The 18,829-nt window shown below is 31.4% G+C and overlaps 1 protein-coding gene across 3 annotated transcripts in view; it reads left to right on the top strand.

The window, feature by feature from the left end:
- The window catches only part of COL11A1 (collagen type XI alpha 1 chain), a 200,861-nt gene that overhangs the window by 79,234 nt on the left and 102,798 nt on the right, over window positions 1-18,829 (top strand). For all 3 annotated transcript variants that reach the window (XM_060006424.1, XM_060006420.1, XM_060006422.1), the window contains 15 exons: window positions 951-992; window positions 1,954-2,016; window positions 2,680-2,754; window positions 5,607-5,690; window positions 7,768-7,824; window positions 11,184-11,237; window positions 13,699-13,752; window positions 13,870-13,923; window positions 14,122-14,175; window positions 15,378-15,431; window positions 15,549-15,593; window positions 16,782-16,835; window positions 17,279-17,323; window positions 17,575-17,628; window positions 18,091-18,135. In XM_060006424.1, coding sequence (XP_059862407.1) covers window positions 951-992; window positions 1,954-2,016; window positions 2,680-2,754; window positions 5,607-5,690; window positions 7,768-7,824; window positions 11,184-11,237; window positions 13,699-13,752; window positions 13,870-13,923; window positions 14,122-14,175; window positions 15,378-15,431; window positions 15,549-15,593; window positions 16,782-16,835; window positions 17,279-17,323; window positions 17,575-17,628; window positions 18,091-18,135 — 834 coding nt within the window. The remainder of the gene's footprint in view (window positions 1-950; window positions 993-1,953; window positions 2,017-2,679; window positions 2,755-5,606; window positions 5,691-7,767; window positions 7,825-11,183; window positions 11,238-13,698; window positions 13,753-13,869; window positions 13,924-14,121; window positions 14,176-15,377; window positions 15,432-15,548; window positions 15,594-16,781; window positions 16,836-17,278; window positions 17,324-17,574; window positions 17,629-18,090; window positions 18,136-18,829) is intronic.

Genomic DNA, 18,829 nt, shown 5'->3' with positions numbered 1-18,829 from the left:
CATTGGAAAAAATCTTCAAATCACTTCAAAAGTGACTTGAAGATTTATATTAATGTTACTACCACTCAAGATATTGGTAAGAAGCAAATTCTTACTGGAAGTCAATTTTACTGTTGTTCTCCCTAATGAGCAATTTGGGAAAAGTATTGCATTAGAACTAAAGGAAGTATGTTTAACTATTTGCCTCAAGCTAATGAAAATCATTTCAGGAACTACAAGGATGTAAAATTTTTATAAAAGATGGAGGAGATAAAACTATAAAAGATGCATCTCTAAGAACATTGTTATCTGTTTATTACTCCAAAATCTGAGAAAGCACATCATATGCTCACCAAAGTCTTTAAAAATAATTTTTCAGAATAAATTTGTCCTTGTTATGAAAATTTACAACCAACTTTTTAAATGACAAGACAGTTTTCGCAGTAGAATCATAAACTTTCTAGAATTGTGTTCTTATCCTGAAATAATATTCTATTCTCTTGTCTTTTTAAGAACTTATATTTATGTCCAGTTCTTTAACATGGACTTTTCTCCCCTTTCCCTGAGTTAAAGTGCTTAGGTGCTGCTTTCATCCATCCTTTCATTCACACAGCAAATATTTATCAGGTTCTTGCTTTGTGCCTGGCATTATTCTGGGTGCTAGGGAAAACTTGGTTAAATGTCTTTGCCCTCTTGGGGAGCACTTAGCATATTCTCTTTGTAATATTACTTACCTGAATATTTATTTCCTTGCTAATTAGTTCACAGATTTTCTCAGGACAGGGATTATGTCTTCTATCATTTTTAATTTCCTCCCTTCCCCATGCAAAAATGCTTGTAATTGTTTTATATGTAGGAACAGATAATTTACCTTTTAAAATGCAATGATGTGGTGCTTTCTAAGAGCCAATTAGATAAGAGGTTAGGGGTCACATTGCCCTAGTAATGACTCTATCTTTTTTTAACTGTAGGGCATGCTTATTGAAGGACCACCAGGGCCAGCAGGACCTGCGGTATGTAAATGTTTTAAGATTATTTTTGTCTTGATTTTTTAAATAATCAGATATAAGATTTCTATTACACTGTTGAATTTATACATTTTAGGCTAATTTGAGTATTGAATTATAGAGGCAAATACTTGGTCAGAGGACCCGGTGGCCTTCAATCGCTTTCTGATTTGGCTATCCAAATGATATTCTTTTGAGAGCTATGAAATTAAATTTTGTTTTAAATATTTTTGTTGCTTAAATATCTCTGACTTTTCTAACCTCATCTTCAATTTTGTGCCTGAAAGTTATAAAAGTAAAAAAAAAGCCCTCTTTTTTTTTTTTTAAGAGGTATAGATATATCTCAAAGAAGAGAGCTGAGAATTCTAAGTGGACTGTAGCTGCCTTATCTGTACTTCTGAATGGAGTGACTATCAGCTTCCATTGTCATTTCCTAATAAGGCTAATGTTACTCATCAGGGTGTCTTTATTGTCAGGTAGTTGTACTGATCTGACTTTGTAAGAAATCCTCTTTCTTTTGTGGAATTAATTAAATTCTTGTCATGTGAAATAAATATATTATACTGATGCCTTTAAATACTTTTACCCATAAAGAATATAAATGATTTCTACATTTCAACTTCACTGTCACATTTTTGCAGTCTAATTAAATGAGTATATCATTTCTTCAGTAAGAACTAGGAACAAACTTCCACCTCAGGGACTGTACATTGGCAGGATTTCCTTTCCTGTTCTTCCTTGGAATGTCCGTCTCTACCCTGAGAGCAGCCTCGTAGAGGAAGAGTTGAGCTAGCTACAAAGTGGTCCCTATATGTTCTCTTTTTATGGGAAGATAAATAGGGCAATTGTTTGGGAGAAGAGTGTTTATTTATGAATATGAGTTCTTCTTTGATTTTGGTAGGATGAATTTGCCTGAATACTAACAAAATCAGGAATCTAACTCAGATTATGGTTTATTTCTCTGTAGGGTCTTATGGGTCCTCCAGGTCTACAAGGCCCCACTGGACCCCCTGGTGACCCTGGTGAGAGGGTAAGTGAAGGGACTCATAACAAAAGAATGCAACATAAATGAAAAGAATTAAAATATATTCTACAGGTTTAACATATTATTCTCACTTGGATAACATATGAATTCAGTGTTGTGCAAAATTTTGTTTAACTTTTCTAACTATAATTTTAAAAGTGAGGTGAAAGAATGTGCATTTATCTATGTTATAATTAGTAAGAAAATTTTTTATTTTTAATCAATTTCCATTTTGATATGAACCCAATACATTAGATTAAGTTCTTCCTTTTGAGTTCAGACATATTTACCAGAAACTCCCATGACTATTTAGTTGAATACTGATAGACTGAATTAATAAGGCTACATCTTAATTTGAAGATCACATCCTGGGTCACATGGAGAAATAGACCATTTGCGTTAAGTCTATTGAAACTCTTCTTGTAAAATCCCTTTTTTTCTCCTTCCTTGAGTAGGCAATAAATTTGTGCATTATTTAAATTATATAAAACTACTGCAATGAAATACAATCCTCTCTAGGTATCCTTACTAAAAGGAGATTAAACAAGAAGTAGAGGACAAACACAAAGTAGATAATGTAGACTTATGGTATTCAAAGTTATTCTGTTTCTAATACATTTAATTATTTTATTTATTGATTAATTTTGATGATTTTATTTACTTCCCTAGGGCCCCCCAGGACGTCCCGGTCTACCAGGAGCTGATGGTTTACCTGGTCCTCCTGGTACCATGTTAGTGTTACCGGTATGTTTTTTATAGTTATAAAGATGACCCAATGTTTTGTCATCCTACTGCTGAAAAATATTGCTTAACCATATTATAGATCAATCAAAAAAACATTGTATGAGGTAGAGATACTTGAAATGAAGCAGCCTTCAGAAATTGTGATAAATTTTGCTAAAGCAAAATTCTGGTAAATATTTATTTCTGCAGTAGAACTGACGCTTTATTATTTCATTATATTTTTTGACAAGAAATCTTAGAGGATTTTCTTAATATTTTTAATCATGTGCTTTATCCTGAGTCATATGAGTAACATGCATTTCATGTATTAACATAAAGTTAATATGCTATTTACTACCATATAGACACTAGCTAATACTTTTTAAATACAATATATCTATAGTATTATTCATTGTCCAAAAATTATTTGTTTTACCTTAAGATTGCTTTTTAAAGTTGCCTGAAAGAATTAATATTGTTAAAATGGCCATACTACCCAAAGCAATCTACAGATTTAATGCAACCTCTATCAAATTAACCTTGACATTTTTCACAGATCTAGAACAAAAAATCCTAAAATGTATATGGAACCATAAAAGACCCAGAATTGCCAAAGCAATCCTTAGGAAAAAGAACAAAGCTAGAGGCATAACCCTCCCAGACTTCAGACAATATTACAAAGCCATGGTAATCAAAGCAGCATGGTACTGGCACAAAAACAGACATATGGATCAATGGAACAGAGTAGAGAGCCCAGAAATAAACCCACGCACCTATGGTCAATTAATCTTTGACAAAGGAGGCAAGAATATACAACGGGGAAAAGATGATCTTTTTAGCAAGGGATGTTGGGAAAGTTGGAGAGCCCCATGTAAATCAATGAAGTTAGAACACACCCTCACACCATACACAAAAATAAACTCAAAATGGCTTAAAGACTTAAATATAAGACACGACACCATAAAACTTCTAGAAGAGAACATAGGCAAAACATTCTTTGACATAAATCATAGCAAAGTTTTCTTGGGTCAGTCTTCCAAGGTACTAGAAATAAAAGCAAAACTAAACAAATGGGACCTAATCAAATTTATAAGCTTTAGCACAGCAAAGGCAACCATAAACAAAACAAAAAGACAACCAACAGACTGGGAGAAAATACTTTCAAAAGATGCGACTGTCAAGGGCTTAATTTCCAAAATATACAAACATCTCATACAGCTCAGTAACAACAAAAACAAAACAAAAAAAAAATCAAAAAATGGGCAGAAGACCTAAATAAACATTTCTCCAAAGAAGACATACAGATGGTCAATAGGCACAAGAAGAGATGCTAAACATTGCTAATTATTAGAGAAGTGTAAATCCAATCTACAATGAGGTATCAACTCACGCCAGTCAGAATGGCCATCATTAAAAAGACTACAAATAATAAATGCTGGAGAGGGTGTGGAGAAAAGGGAACCCTCCTACACTGTTAGTGGGAATGTAAATTGAGTCAGCTACTATGGAAAACAATACGGAGGTTCCTCAAAAAACTAAAAAATAGAGTTAACATATGATCCAGCAGTCCCACTCCTGGGCATGTATCCACAGAATACTCAAATTTAAAAAGATACATGCACCCCAGTGTTCATAGCAGCTCTATTTACAACAGCCAAGACATGGAAGCAACCTAAGTGTCCAGTAACAGATGAATAACAGTAACAGATGAATGGATAAAGAAGATGTGATATATATATATATATATATAACGGGATACTATTCAGCCATTAAAAAGAATGAAATTATGTCATTTGCAGAAACATTGATGAAACTAGAGATTATCATACTGAGTGAAGTAAGTCAGACAGAGAAAGACAAATATCATATGATACCACTTATATGTGGAATATAAAATATGATGCAAATGAACATATTTACAAGATAGAAACAGACTCACAGATTTAGAAAACAAATTTATGCTTACCAAAGGGGAAGGGAGGGGGGAGGGATAAATTAGGAGTTTGGGATTAGCAGATACAAACTACTAAATATAAAATAGATAAACAACAAGGTCCCTCTGTATGGCACAGAGAACTGTATTCAATATCTTATAATAAACCATAATGGAAAAGAATAAGAATATAATACACATATATTTTATATATATATATTATATATATATATATATATATATAAAATTGAATCACTTTGCTATACAACAGAAACTAATACAACTATACTTCAATAAAAAATTTTTTTAAATAAAGTTGCCCAAGTTCTTGTGGAAAAAATTTATTTGTTTAAATGTAATAAAGATTCAAGTAATAATAACATAGAGAGAAATTTATTCATGCTGCATTTTGAGTTAAGATGAAAAAGGAGCTTTAGCATTTTATAGAGGGATACAGAAAGGATCAGTTTCCTAGTATAATTACTTAAGAAAAGGTAAACAAACTGAATCTATCTCAAGGAAGATTTCCTCTGTGTTCACAGAGATTCCAGAAGTTTTGCTCAACAAAATAGCAGTTGATCTACAACACTACCGAACTTAGTGCATTTAGAATTTTTACAAATGAGTGAGTAGAATGGGTAGCGTTTGTGCAGGTAAAGAAATGGATGATAGCTTATTTCATAGTTTTCAAAAATTATGGAATTTAAAATTGTAAAGGAGTCTGTAGTCTCTTCTACAAGTGGTAAAGCATGGTCTAGAAAACTTCTATAATGGACAGAAAGAAAATTTTAAAAAAAATCTAGGTATCATGATTCATGATGGAGTTACCATGGACTTTTGTAAAATCCCACCATTTTAAGTAAGTAGTTTTTAATCTAGTAATTAATGCACCTATTTGAGAAATTCTTATTTTGAGCTTCTGTATGTTATCTTTTCTTAGTTTCGTTATGGTGGTGATGGTTCCAAAGGACCAATCATCTCTGCTCAGGAAGCTCAGGCCCAGGCCATTCTTCAGCAGGCTCGGGTAAGAAAGGATCAACATGTAGTTCCATAACCTGATTCTGTGCCAAATTATGCAAGAGAGAGAAAGTGTGCATGTGTGTGTGTGTGCATGTGTGTGTGTGTGTATCTGGAGGGTGCTACTATTATGAACAAAATACTTCTGAATAGTATGTTGGATTTAGATGGAGAAGATACTAAGATAATATCTATTTTTCCGATAGGAATATTTTCTTTAATTTAATATTTAATTTAAATGACTGACCCTTGCAGTATTGCCATACATAATTCTGGCAAAAACATGCAGACCATAATACACAAATTTTCTAATTTTTTTTCAAAGAGTACTGATGGATTTATATGTATCACCCTTTATCTTTCACATCCAGTTTTCCCTGCAAAGGCATATGTCAATGACCAATAAATAAAGTAAGAGGATAAAGTTTAAAATAATTTTTCCACCCAATCTTATAGATTATTCAGGATATCCCAAATAATCCAGAAAATTAAATTTCTTAGGCATTCTTGTGGAGGAAAGAAACCTTCAAATATGTATTCTAAGCTCGAATCATTGTAATCTATATTTTAAACCAAATCCATTCAGTTCATATTTGTTTGTCAGCTAAAAGCTTTTCACTATCTGTATACTTATAAAATATAAAATTGTTTGCTTTTTAAGTTAGCTCCAGTGCAGTTAAAATATAGATAAGAAAATCAAAAGAATGGATCAGGAAAATGTTGAAAGTCATATAATACTTTTATTCATAGTATAGTCTTTTTTTCTTTTCAAGGAAAAAGGAAATAAAGGGCTTATAGTTGACATGGATATGGGTACCTGCTTCCTAAGTGATATAAATCATTTTGGTGATAACTTTATCACCATAAATTTATGAGTGCATAAATTATCTGAGAGTGTAAGTCTATTAATCTGAAAAGATGCCATTGTTTGGTTACATCATTTATAAAGAAAATGAAAAACTTAAATATTTGTTTATTAGAACTTGGCATAATACAAATCTAAAAATATTTAAATTGATTTACTAATGATGCCTACAACTTATAAATTTTATTACTTTGAACAGATTTTAGGTAATTATTTGAGCTTAAATAGTTTATTAGGCCATTGAATTCCTAATTTTATTAGTCCTTTTAACCTCCTTGGAAATAGGTAGCAAGCATTATAATTCCAATTTTTCAGATATTTAATCTCAAGGATTAAGAAGTGTATTGTCAAAAATCTCATGGTGAGTCAGTAGTGAAATTTTGGAGATATTACTGTTTCCATCTCATGCACTTTTCTAATTTGATTTTACATTATTTCTATTACAATATTATTTTTTATATCTGTTTTGGCAATCTAAATATTCATCTTTTGGAATCACTAATATTAAAAAATAGCACACCATACTAATTTAACATCTGTCAAATATTTATCCTTTTACTCTACTTGTTCTAGCTTTCCAAGTGCTAATTTCACATTTCTAATATTCAGTGTCAATAGTGCATGTAATCAGTCTATCATGCCTATGATTCTACAAAATAAATGCATTTTTCTATAAAGCATTAAATTTGAGATTTGTTAAAATAACTGTATTATCTAAGCACTTTCTGATCAATTTTGCTTTTTACTGTCTGGCTTGAATTGTCATAGTTTTTATCCTAAAATAGTGCTAGAAAACTTTCACTTAAAGCACTTCAAATTGTTCACATCTAAAAGTATTGTCAATGAGAATTACACCTACATATTTAAGAGAAGCCTATGCAATATTCTCAATGCACTTTTGAGTAGAAAAATCATCAGATATTAAATTTCTTATTAGATGTTAAAATCTATTTTAACTTTTGTCATTGAATAAATCATAATATATATGGTACAAGATTGTATATAAGTCACAACAGCTTAAAAAATGTCTAATACTTATTAGGTCAATTTGTCATTCTAAAAACTTGATTCTTCAGTAATCAGGCACTCTTTCTACTATGTAGCTATTATACCTCTGTTGATGAGCTGCTACTTAAGGGTAACTTGTGCAAATGAATATTGTGGTTTAATATGCTCATCCAGGGAGGCATTCCTGAATTTGCTATATTTTATTTTCTAGATTGCTCTGAGAGGTCCACCTGGCCCAATGGGTCTAACTGGAAGACCGGGTCCTGTGGTAGGTTACCCAAAAAGATAATATATGGTTAAATTCCTGTATTAGTAGTTCCTTGTGCAACTTTGGCCAGGCAGTTTTCATATCTCTGGCTGGTGAAAGTAGGGTAATTATACCGACTTATACTTGGATTTGGTTTCCATTTAAGAAATCTCTCTGAATTCAGTCCTCAGTAAATTTTAATGAAAAGGTTACAATGGAAAATTCTCAAATCAAACAAATACAGTGAAAAATATAATTGAATCACGTATCCAATTATTAACTTTTCAAACTATAATTTATTTGCATAATAGTTTGAGTTGTTGAAGTTCAAGTGTACAGTAAGTTCTTGAGATTTAATTTTATGTTAAACAGAATTTATTAAAAAAGAAAAAAATATTTGAGGCCAATGAAAATTTTTCCATAATCTTAGGAGAAAGCAGGAGACTTGGCTTAAACTTTAAGTTGCCTCTAGTATTCCATTAACTGCTTCAGATATTAGAGAAATTATTTTGTCTTTTAGAGACTCTTGGCAAATAAGTGTTTTATTTTCCTTACAAGCTTACTGACAAGCTAATATTCTATATATTTTTTAAAATATTTTGAAACTTACCAAATGCTAAGCAGTGTAGCAATTCACACAAACACAAAACAAAGATTCTTTTTAAATCATACTTTTTTCTTAAAGGAAAAGAACATTGTATAATTCCAACCTGAGTTCTCATTGATTTTAAAATGAATGGAATACTTTCTATTTTAAGTATTTTTTGATATAAAAAGCTGTAGTATACTTTCAATATGATCTTATATGCTCACAATGTTTTATTGAAATAATGGTATTTATAGAAATTATTACTCTGAACATTCAAAGTTTATCTTTGGTTTACTTAGTAGACACAGCAAAATGATTTTATTCAAATTTGAATCAATTAAATAGTTTTACTGATCTTATTAGGAGGAAAAATAGTTTTCTTCATGTAGTTTATTTAAGAGTTTGTTATCTACTTTTCCATAAATTTATGGTTCTCTTCAGTCTTGAAATTTTATAACATTTCATATATTTTGGAGGGCTTTATACTCAATCATATGAGCTCATGTGGAACATGTGTTCTGGCAATACGTTCCACAGAATTTAAATTATACACACTTCTAAATGCATTATTATGTATTTATCATGTAGTTTTACTCTTCTGCCTTTCAAAATATAGTAGTAGGGAAGATGAAAGATTCCATGTCATTTAATAAAGGAAGAAATAGAGTTAATATGTAATTGCTTGTTAATAATAACACATTTACATGACTGAGGAAAATCAGCAGTATGCTAGTGTTTTACAAATTTGGGGGCAGAAGAATTACCCATATATTTTATCAAAAGTGAAAGTTCCTGGGACCTTGAACTTGAGGCTCTAATGATGCATATTCAGGGTCGGAACTGGCAAACTATATTTTCAACGAGTGCAGCAGGCTGATTCTTATGGTCAAGCGTGTTTGGGAAACACTGCCTTTTGCGTAAATTAAAAATATCAGCCTAGCATCTGTAAGTTCTTGAGATTTTTTATTATCCTATTATCAAAAGGAATTTTCCTGCTTATCATCCTGACAAACACAAGTCTAATGGATCTGTAGAGGGTAAGAACAGTGATGAGCAGAACCAGTGAAAGCTTGTTACGTTAAGCTGTTCCTGTTTTCACCAGTCCTTAAGGGTCAGACATTCACAGCATGTTGGCAAAGAGAAAACATTGACAGCCATGTTATTACATTACCATTCTCAATGTAATATCCAAGATTAATTGATTTTACTACTTAAGTCTTTGTTATAGAAAGTTTTAGCTCCCTAAAATATTAAAGGTTGATATTGAGAGAAAAAAATCACATTGTTTGTTTTTACCATTTTCTCTTCTCTTATTCTTTGCTCCAAAACATAAAATTATAACAGACTTTAAAAAATCTTAATTCTAGAGTCTAACGTATTTTATATATTAAGATTTAAAAAAGAAACAATATTTTAATACATAAATATGTTCATTCTTTCAGTGAAATATTCCTTTTTTCAATTATTTGTTTCCAATTGATTTTATAGACTAAAAGAGATCTATATTTTAAAATATTCAGGAAACATAGAAAATGTTCTTTACCCTATTCTGTTACTGTCAATTATTACATGGTGATTTTTAGAATAAGTGTTTGGGCAAAGTAATTATAATCCGTTGAGTAGGTTGTGCTTATATACAGAAGATATAATGCAGTAAAGTAATTAAAAATAGACTGTCCTTTAATTGCATTCAATTCTATGCTTAATAATCTGATTTAATGTAGAACCCCAGTTTCTCTCTTGAAGAAATTTAGTTGCAAGAATTCTTAATTAGACACTTGTAAGTCATCATTCTTGTAATTTTCAGGATTGGAATATTCATGTTACTTGACTTGTCATATTTTTTGGCAGTCATATTAATAGTTATTTTACTTTGGAGCCACCAGGAGGCTCTAGATACCTAGCATTTTCAGGCTTAGCATAATTTTAACCTTTTTGCAATTTGATTCAATGTAGTATTTAATTGAATCTCTATTGATTTAAATAAATCAGAAACTTCTTAAACACACAATGTATACTTCTTCAGAATGAAGTAACTATTACCACTATGTTCAATTTTAGTGTTCTAAAGCTTTTTAGGAAGATGAATGGCCTAGTATTTATTTTTTAAAACTCACAGCACTTTTATAAAGTGGTTTTATACTTTTTTCCAGTTACTCTGCCAGGCTTTTGTTGCACTTTGTGAATTATGTAAATATTTGGAAGAGGCATTTGTCATAAGGACTTATTCTCCTAAGGAAAAATAGACCAATCTAGGAAAAAATGCTTTGACATTATTTCAGGACAATTATAATAACAACAATAGCATCTGTTCTTGACATTTTATTGCTATAGAATTCAGTGTCTGAGAAGCTTCTGAGTATAACAGCATTAATATTTGCCAAGTTTCATAAATGAATTCAATGTGTACCCGATTCTGTAAAAATGTATTTCCTCTAGTACTCCACCACGGAGTAATGATAAATAACGCCTGTGTATCATCGTAAGTGCTCTGGTGGCATACATATTAAAGAACATTTCAATGTGATTTCATGAAATTTGCTTCTGTGTAGTTATCAGTAAAATATAGACTTTTAAATATAGTTCACACACTGGAGTACAGTCAAAATCTGAGAAGAGATGTATTTCAATCAGAGGACTTGAAAATTTTGTTGTATTAACTAATAAAATCATACTATTTGAAGAAATGTATTTTGAACAATGTTTAATTATTTCAAGTGAAAATGGTAGGAAAAAAACTGGTTAGGGAATTACAAAATTAAATGATTATGTCTTCACCTTTTCTCTACAGGGGGGGCCTGGTTCCTCTGGGGCCAAAGGTGAGAGGGGTGATCCAGGTCCTCAGGTAAAAATTAACCTATTTCACTTATTTTATTTTTGAGTTTATTTTATCTATTAGGGTAATTGAAGTGTCTACTATCTGTTTTATGAGTAAAATAATTACTTACATTACCTTTAAGCTCACATCACCTTCTTCAATTGAAACATCTCTAACGATCAGTTGACTGCCAATAACTTTATTAATTTAAACAATATTAAAAGAAGATAATAAGCTAGAATGGGAAAGTCTTGATAGTAATAGGTCTTCAGAACATTAGATTGGCTTGAGATTGTACAGAACAGAGAAGCACTATTACAATTGTATTTATAGTGGTCCTGCCACAAGCCTAACATGTTTCCTATGGAGAATAAAATCTAGTAAATTGTCTCAGAAAAAATATTTAATATACCTAAAAGAAGCTAATTTTAAGCCCTTTGTAGAGCTGAGGAAATTAAGAGAAATTGAAAACGTCTGACCTGAAATTCTTAAAAAGATCTTACATTATATTTACATGGTGCCAAATTAAAAGTATTATTTTTCCTTGAATGATAATAAGTAGATAGAGACAATCACTATAAGCACATTATGAATTATACTTATTCTAGAAAACTGTAAAAGCAAAATGTGATGTATTTTTAAAATTCATTTTTAATGAAAATGCTTTCTGATATACTCAATACATATAAACTCAGATTGGGCTACAGGAGCTCTCAAGTGGCCATCCAACTAATTTTTTTCTTATTTTTAAATTAGTTTTATTTTAACAATATTATAATGTAAACTTGAATGTGAACACCTATATGTATTCTTCGTCCCCACCACCACAGTCATAACCCCAAGCAATTTCTTGCTGCCACTTTACAGTCACAACTTCCTCATACCCCTAATACCTGACAAGCACTGATCTGTTCTTCATCACTACAGTTTCGTGTTTCCAAGAATACTACATAAATGAAATCATACATTATGTAACCTTTGAGACTGGCTTCTTTCACTCAGCATAATGCCTTTGGGGTTTGTTGCAGTTGATGAGTGCATCAATAGTTTATTCCTTTTTGTTGCTGTATAATATTCCCCTGTTTGGATGCACCACAGTTTATTTTGAAATGAGAAAAAAATCCCCCCAAAATTTAGAAAGATATTTGGGTGGCACAGAATGTGGCAACCTTCTTTTTCTTGCTTGTTAAATGTTGCCATAAAGAAATGGAAAACATTTGTACCTTAACTGAGAATTGCATAAAAATATTGATATGTCTTTTGCAAAGTTTATGAACTTTTGGGTCAGACTCACCTCTTTACAAAATGGATGAATCTGAAAACATGCTGCAGTAGATTTCATGGTGTTTGCAGTTTTCCTTAACTCCAATGAGATGCAATATCAAATGAAGGATCATTTTCATTGAAAACTAACAAGATTTGTCCTGTTATTATTGCTCCTTGCCTTCCAGCTGGGGTATAGGATAGAGTTTTCTTGCTGCAATAGTTTTTTAAAAGCTATATTCTTTTAACCTCTAATTATTAGGCAACCTTAATTTCATATTTCTATAATCAACATTTCACAGTAATCATAAGAATTATTTGTAATTTCAAATATGCGTTGCGTTTTCTACCTCACTCATTATATGCATATTGTTTAAACTTAAAAAGGGTATAGTTAATTAAATACAAAGGCCTATATACTATTTTTACTGGATCTATATTGGATCTATTATTAGCTGTGTAATTTTATTTTTAAAAAAACATATATTAATTCACAAATAAGACATTGTATATTGATATAACACTGTACTATACTGCTTCAAGAAAGATATTGAGAATCTTTAAACTTTAATCTGACATGGCATGGTGCCAGTCAATAATTTGAATTAAGGTTTGCCAAGTGATCCTCCAGGATTTTGTAGATGATTGAAAGAAATATGTACCAGCACTGTGCTAAATTATAGGAGTATAATGGAGAAACATATTTAGTCCAAAATCACAGTAGTTAACAATTTAATGGGAGATTGAACTATGAAAAAAAGACAATTATAATTCAATGTGATACTTGCAATAAAAGAATAAATATCCAGAATAGGATCTCCAAAAAATGAAGAGAAAGGTGAAGGCAAAGAGAAGAGGAATAAAATGGAAGTGTTTTCAGTCAAGTGAAATGTAAAACTGCAAGGTTTTGAGAATATATTTAGTAATTGAGGATTTTTTCAAACTTAAAATATCAGTTTATATGCCTTTTGTTTAAATGTAATTGCATGTCTATATAAACTTAATAAAATAGCATGACTCCTTTTTGGCAAGAAACCATTTGGAAAATTCGATTCTCTTGTCTTTTTGCTTTATGTAGAATTTTACATAAGAAATAATTTTCTTGTGTTAAAATGATTAAGGTAAAGCTAAGAAGATATAAATTTCTAAAGCCCTTTCTCTTGATTTGATTAAGTTTACTGATCAGGAATTCTATAAAGTTAATTAATTATGATGTTTTGTATAGGGCCCTCGTGGTGTCCAAGGTCCTCCTGGTCCAATAGGAAAATCTGGAAAAAGGGTATGGTTAGTTTTCATTGTACATTTTGAGGTCATCTGAAATCATCAGTTATTTTGTTTTCTTTTATTCTGTCTATTTGGAATCCCTTTTGCTTAGTCATGTTCTTGGTATTATCAGGGTCGTCCGGGTGCTGATGGAGGAAGAGGAATGCCAGGAGAACCCGGGGCCAAGGTCGGGAGCTCATCTCATACATTTGTATTTTCAGATCTCGTATCTCAGTTTACCCCTGAAATTTTTATGTTTTAAAATAGAGTTTCTTGATATGAAAGAACATTTCACACTCAAATTACAGTACAGAAATAGGCTGGAAATGTAATGATAATGATGACGGTGATGATGATGATGATGATGATGATGGTGATTTTACAGGGGGATCGAGGATTTGATGGACTTCCAGGTCTGCCAGGTGACAAGGGTCACAGGGTAAGATATACCATTCTGTACATTTTATACTTTTTATATTGGGATAATACAGGAATACTATGAAATATTGATACACTAAGATATAAGAAGAAAATTAATTTAAGTATTTGTGAACTCATATAAATTAGTACATCTACTAGGTACTTGAAGAAAGATAAGTAGAATTATATGTGTGATACTCATATAAGTTCTTTAATTTCTTTTAGACATTAAAATATTCAGTTTACACAAATATAAGTTGATGTGGAATCTTTATGTACACGTATATGGAAAATACATTTATAGAACAAGTGTGGAGATTTAATTTTGCCTCTAATTTTTTGATAATTGCCTCAATTTCCTTATTACATTTTGTCTGTGGAAATATACTCAAAAGAGGACATCTATAGGCAGTTTGTCATTAATATAACAATATACTGGGCACTGTATTTTATTATACTAATTAGATGGCTCCAGTAGATTGAGACACCACAAGCTACTTCTTTGTGATAATATTAGTTTGCAGTCCAGTGCAAGAGCTTATAATTCACTAAGGCTAAACAAAATACAATGTTGAACGGCAATCCAGTCAATATTTTTAGTGGGAAATTAAGCAAAGATGTGGTCTTTCGAAAAAAGATCAGAATTGGATCTTCACATTTTTCTTCTCCAAAAGTTAAGAAGGAAGATGGGACAACCATTAGGAAATTGGAGAATATAAAAAAATAGAAAGATAAAGAAAAGAGAGCACTATGAATGTCTAGCAAGTGCCTATCACATGCTGAGAAAAATATATAATTTTGTTTTTTAAAAACTCCAAAAATTTCTTTAGTCTTCTAGAACTGTGCTGATTTAATAAGAATTATTTTAGAAGCAGAAAAAATGTAAATTAAATAAAAATCAGCAAAGTGTATCCATGTTTAAGACAGTCTTCAGCAAAATACTTTTCTATTAGTTTGTAATAATTAAATGTCTGAAAATTATTTGGGAATTTCATTTAAACCTTTTTGTTTTCAAAATTGGGGGAACATTTTTTCCTAGCATACTAATATATAACGCCAGTTAAAGTAAAATTATGATTTATCTTTGAAACTTTTTGAGGAGGGAAAATAGAGCATAAGTTTTTTCTGCAAATGTTCCGTTATATTTGGTAGGATAGCTGTAGGATAGACAAACATTCTAGTTTATTTTGTGTTCTACTTATACTTGGATTTATTTAATAGGGTGAACGAGGTCCCCAAGGTCCTCCTGGTCCTCCTGGCGAAGATGGAATGCGGGTATATTAAACTTCATTTCTTTTAAGAAATATTTAAAATTAAAACATAGAACAAAATCATGCTGAAATGTTACATTGTCTGATTGCATCACTCTCCCACTCATTTTGTCCATGACAGGGAGAAGATGGAGAAATAGGACCAAGGGGTCTTCCAGGTGAAGCTGTAAGCAACTTTCTTTTTTTTCTTTTTAAATAATACCCCGTTTTGAAGGAATAGTGATTGGTGTTACATATATAAAGTCAATAATAAACTCAGATGACTATTGCCATCTTGCCTAAGCTAAGCGGGTAATTGTTATGTGAAAAAAACATTTAAAAATGATACTGAGAGCTCTTCTTTTGTTAAAGAAAGTCTTAGAAAATCAAGAGAAAAAATTGTGGGATATAACATCTTGTCAGGCAAAAACCTTACCTAGTTTTTGTTGCTGTTTTTTGTTTTGTTTCAGTTTTTATATCATCAATAGCTCTAGAATCTAGTTATGTGTTTAGGATAAATCAATCTTATTATCAGAAGAAACACAAAAATTAGGTACTTAGTATATACCAGATAGAACTATAAAATTTACTAGATTATATCCTTTTTTCCACTGATTTTTACAAATGAGGAAACTGAATTGGAAAGGTTTACCCAAAGCTAGTTAATCAAAGAACCAGACTAGAAGCAGGCCTCCTAGTTTTAGTCCTAGTTTTCCACATTATAGAGCCTGTCAACTAAAAGGCATAGTAGCTCAAGTGAATGTGACAGTAACTCATTGTATTCACTTTTCTAAAGAAGGAAAAGAAGGAGGAACAAATGGAGGAGGGGGAAGAAGAATAGAAGAAATTAATTAAGTCATAATAATTTTAAAAATCAAGCAAATGGTTTCTATAATCTTGCTAACATAGTTATCCAGCTGTTTGTTTCTTTTTCTCAGTAGAATATTCTTTCATGATGGAATTTACTTAACTGTAAAATAAATGAGAATCAGGACTCTTCTATTTGTGTAGTCTAACTTATTGAATAATAAGATTTAATAAGATTCAGTGTTGCTATTCAAATTGGAATATGACACAAAAGTGACTTATTTAAAGCATTAAAATATTTCCTATTTTTAAAATTTCCCAAGTGATTTATATGTAAATTTATAAAAATAAAAGATACAGCTTCTGTATTAAAGACTTTCTTGTCCATCTTGGCTTTTGGATCAATATAAACACTAGATATTTGTGTCATATAAAAATGGCATTTTAAATACCATTAAAAGAAGATGAACAAATATTTTAATCTAAACATTACATTAATATTTATTTAAAGGAAGAGGCATGTTTTGAAGGCATTTCTTATGAGAATGTGTTTTTCTTTTCCTCCTAGGGTCCACGAGGTTTGCTAGGACCAAGGGGAACTCCAGGACCTACAGGACAGCCTGTATGTATTGTTGAAAACATTCAAGATTTCCTAGGGAAAGCTTGTTACCAGACTTTTTAAAGCCAGGAGGCTGTGAAAGCTTTCAGTAGACAGCCAAGGGTTTACTGCTCTGTTATATTCTAAGACCTAATGGTGCTGCCTATCAGTTTAACTGAGCATACCCTACTCCACTGGCTTCTTTCTTTTTTCTTCCTTTTAGTTTACCTATTTTATTGTTTCGTGTCAAATTCCGAACTCGCAGTGGAAAATGCTGTTAGGTTGTCTCCATGGGCATGGAAAGGAGAGTATAGACCTTGCTTTTTCCCTCATTTCCATTAAGTTCTAAAATGATTTTTTAGTCAAACTAGGCTACTGGGTGTCATATTATTAGGTTAGTCTTCTAAATTTTCCACTGTAGCATCTGAACTTGTTAACACTCAAGCATATTTTTTTCGTCATTGAAGGGTATCGCAGGTGTGGATGGCCCCACAGGACCAAAAGGGAACATGGTATGTAGAAAATATCCATAAGATAACTCGTTTCTGTAATCTAAGTACTAACAAACCACTTTTGTTGCTAAATCTAAAATTAAGATTTCTTACAATGTGTTGCCAAGTGCTTCTGCCAGCATTAATATTTTGCAAGATTTTCCGGATTCTCTATAGGGAAACATGATTTGGGGACTATTTTTCAACTGAGAAGAAAAAACCTATTATGTGAAATAGTTTTATTAAAGACTCTTTATATTTTCCTATGGCAGGGTCCCCAAGGGGAACCTGGACCTCCAGGTCAGCAAGGGAATCCAGGACCTCAAGTAAGTCTAAACCGTCACAGCTTTTTTGAGATAATGGGATAAGATGGTATCTTTATACAAGAAAATTGACAGCCTCAGAATTTTCTATGTAGGGCTAAGGGTTTTTATTGTGAATGTAGGAAGACGATTCTTTTTTTTTGTTTTTCCTTTTTAAAAAAAATTTGAGCAAATTTGCAGAGGCCTCTTTCTTCCAAGAGAAAAATGAGTCATTCGGTGTTCATGGAATGCCAGGACACCTGCAGGAGGGTTCTGAATAGGATCACATTACATATCCATTGCCAGAAGAGTAGCTTATGTAAAACCCCTCATAGTGTTGCAAAACTTTCTGGGGAATGTGGGGGAATATATATATAGATTCTCATAAATCATTTCATGTAAAATAGAGGGCTAATCATTTACTATTTTAAAAGTGTATTCTTGTGATGTGATTCTTGACATATGAAATGAATTCTTTTAAAATAGGGTCTTCCTGGTCCACAAGGTCCAATTGGTCCTCCCGGTGAAAAAGTAAGTTATTCTGTTGTTCTAGTAATGTCTGGTAAACAAGCTTGTGTTGTCAACTTTAGGGAGGTATAAGGCCTGCCTTCTGTTTTTAATAAGATATTTAAATGTCCCAGCATATAAAGAATTAATCTGGAGTTAAATTATGAAAGCACAGGGTGAGCAGCAATCATTCATATGTCTCTGAGCTGTAAATGATAAAATTTCACAGAGTTTCCATTTGGATAACTTCCAAATGTGACATTCTCAGCTATATTAATTTCAGAAACGTACTGATATGAGTGAGTGTTTTCTCTTTATTTTGGTTCTCCTTTTATTTCTCGTTATTTAAAAAATGTAATTAGGTTTGCTTGTGACAAAAGGCTTTTAGCAAGGTCTAATTAAGGGAAAATTGTGACGTTATTATTGCCACCGTTTCTCATGTATAAATGGCAAATGATGTTCTTTTTAATAACTCAATGTCTGGATCAAAACAAGAATAAGTTTTTAATTAAAGAGATGTCTTTTGTCCTTATCTCCTCTGACAGATTCCCTAAGTAATATTTCCTGTCCCCTATAGTTACAGCACAGTGTTACCCAATTCTTTCTAATATATTTTTTTCTTATTTTTGTTGATTTCTATGAATATGTAATATTTTTTAAATTAAAAACTTTATTGGGGTTAATTTCATACCCTAAAAGTTTACTCATTTTAAGTGTA

The sequence above is a fragment of the Delphinus delphis genome, chromosome 1 (genome assembly GCF_949987515.2).
Source record: "Delphinus delphis chromosome 1, mDelDel1.2, whole genome shotgun sequence".
NCBI classification, from domain to species: Eukaryota; Metazoa; Chordata; class Mammalia; order Artiodactyla; family Delphinidae; genus Delphinus; species Delphinus delphis.
This window is presented reverse-complemented; position numbering and strand designations above follow the sequence as displayed.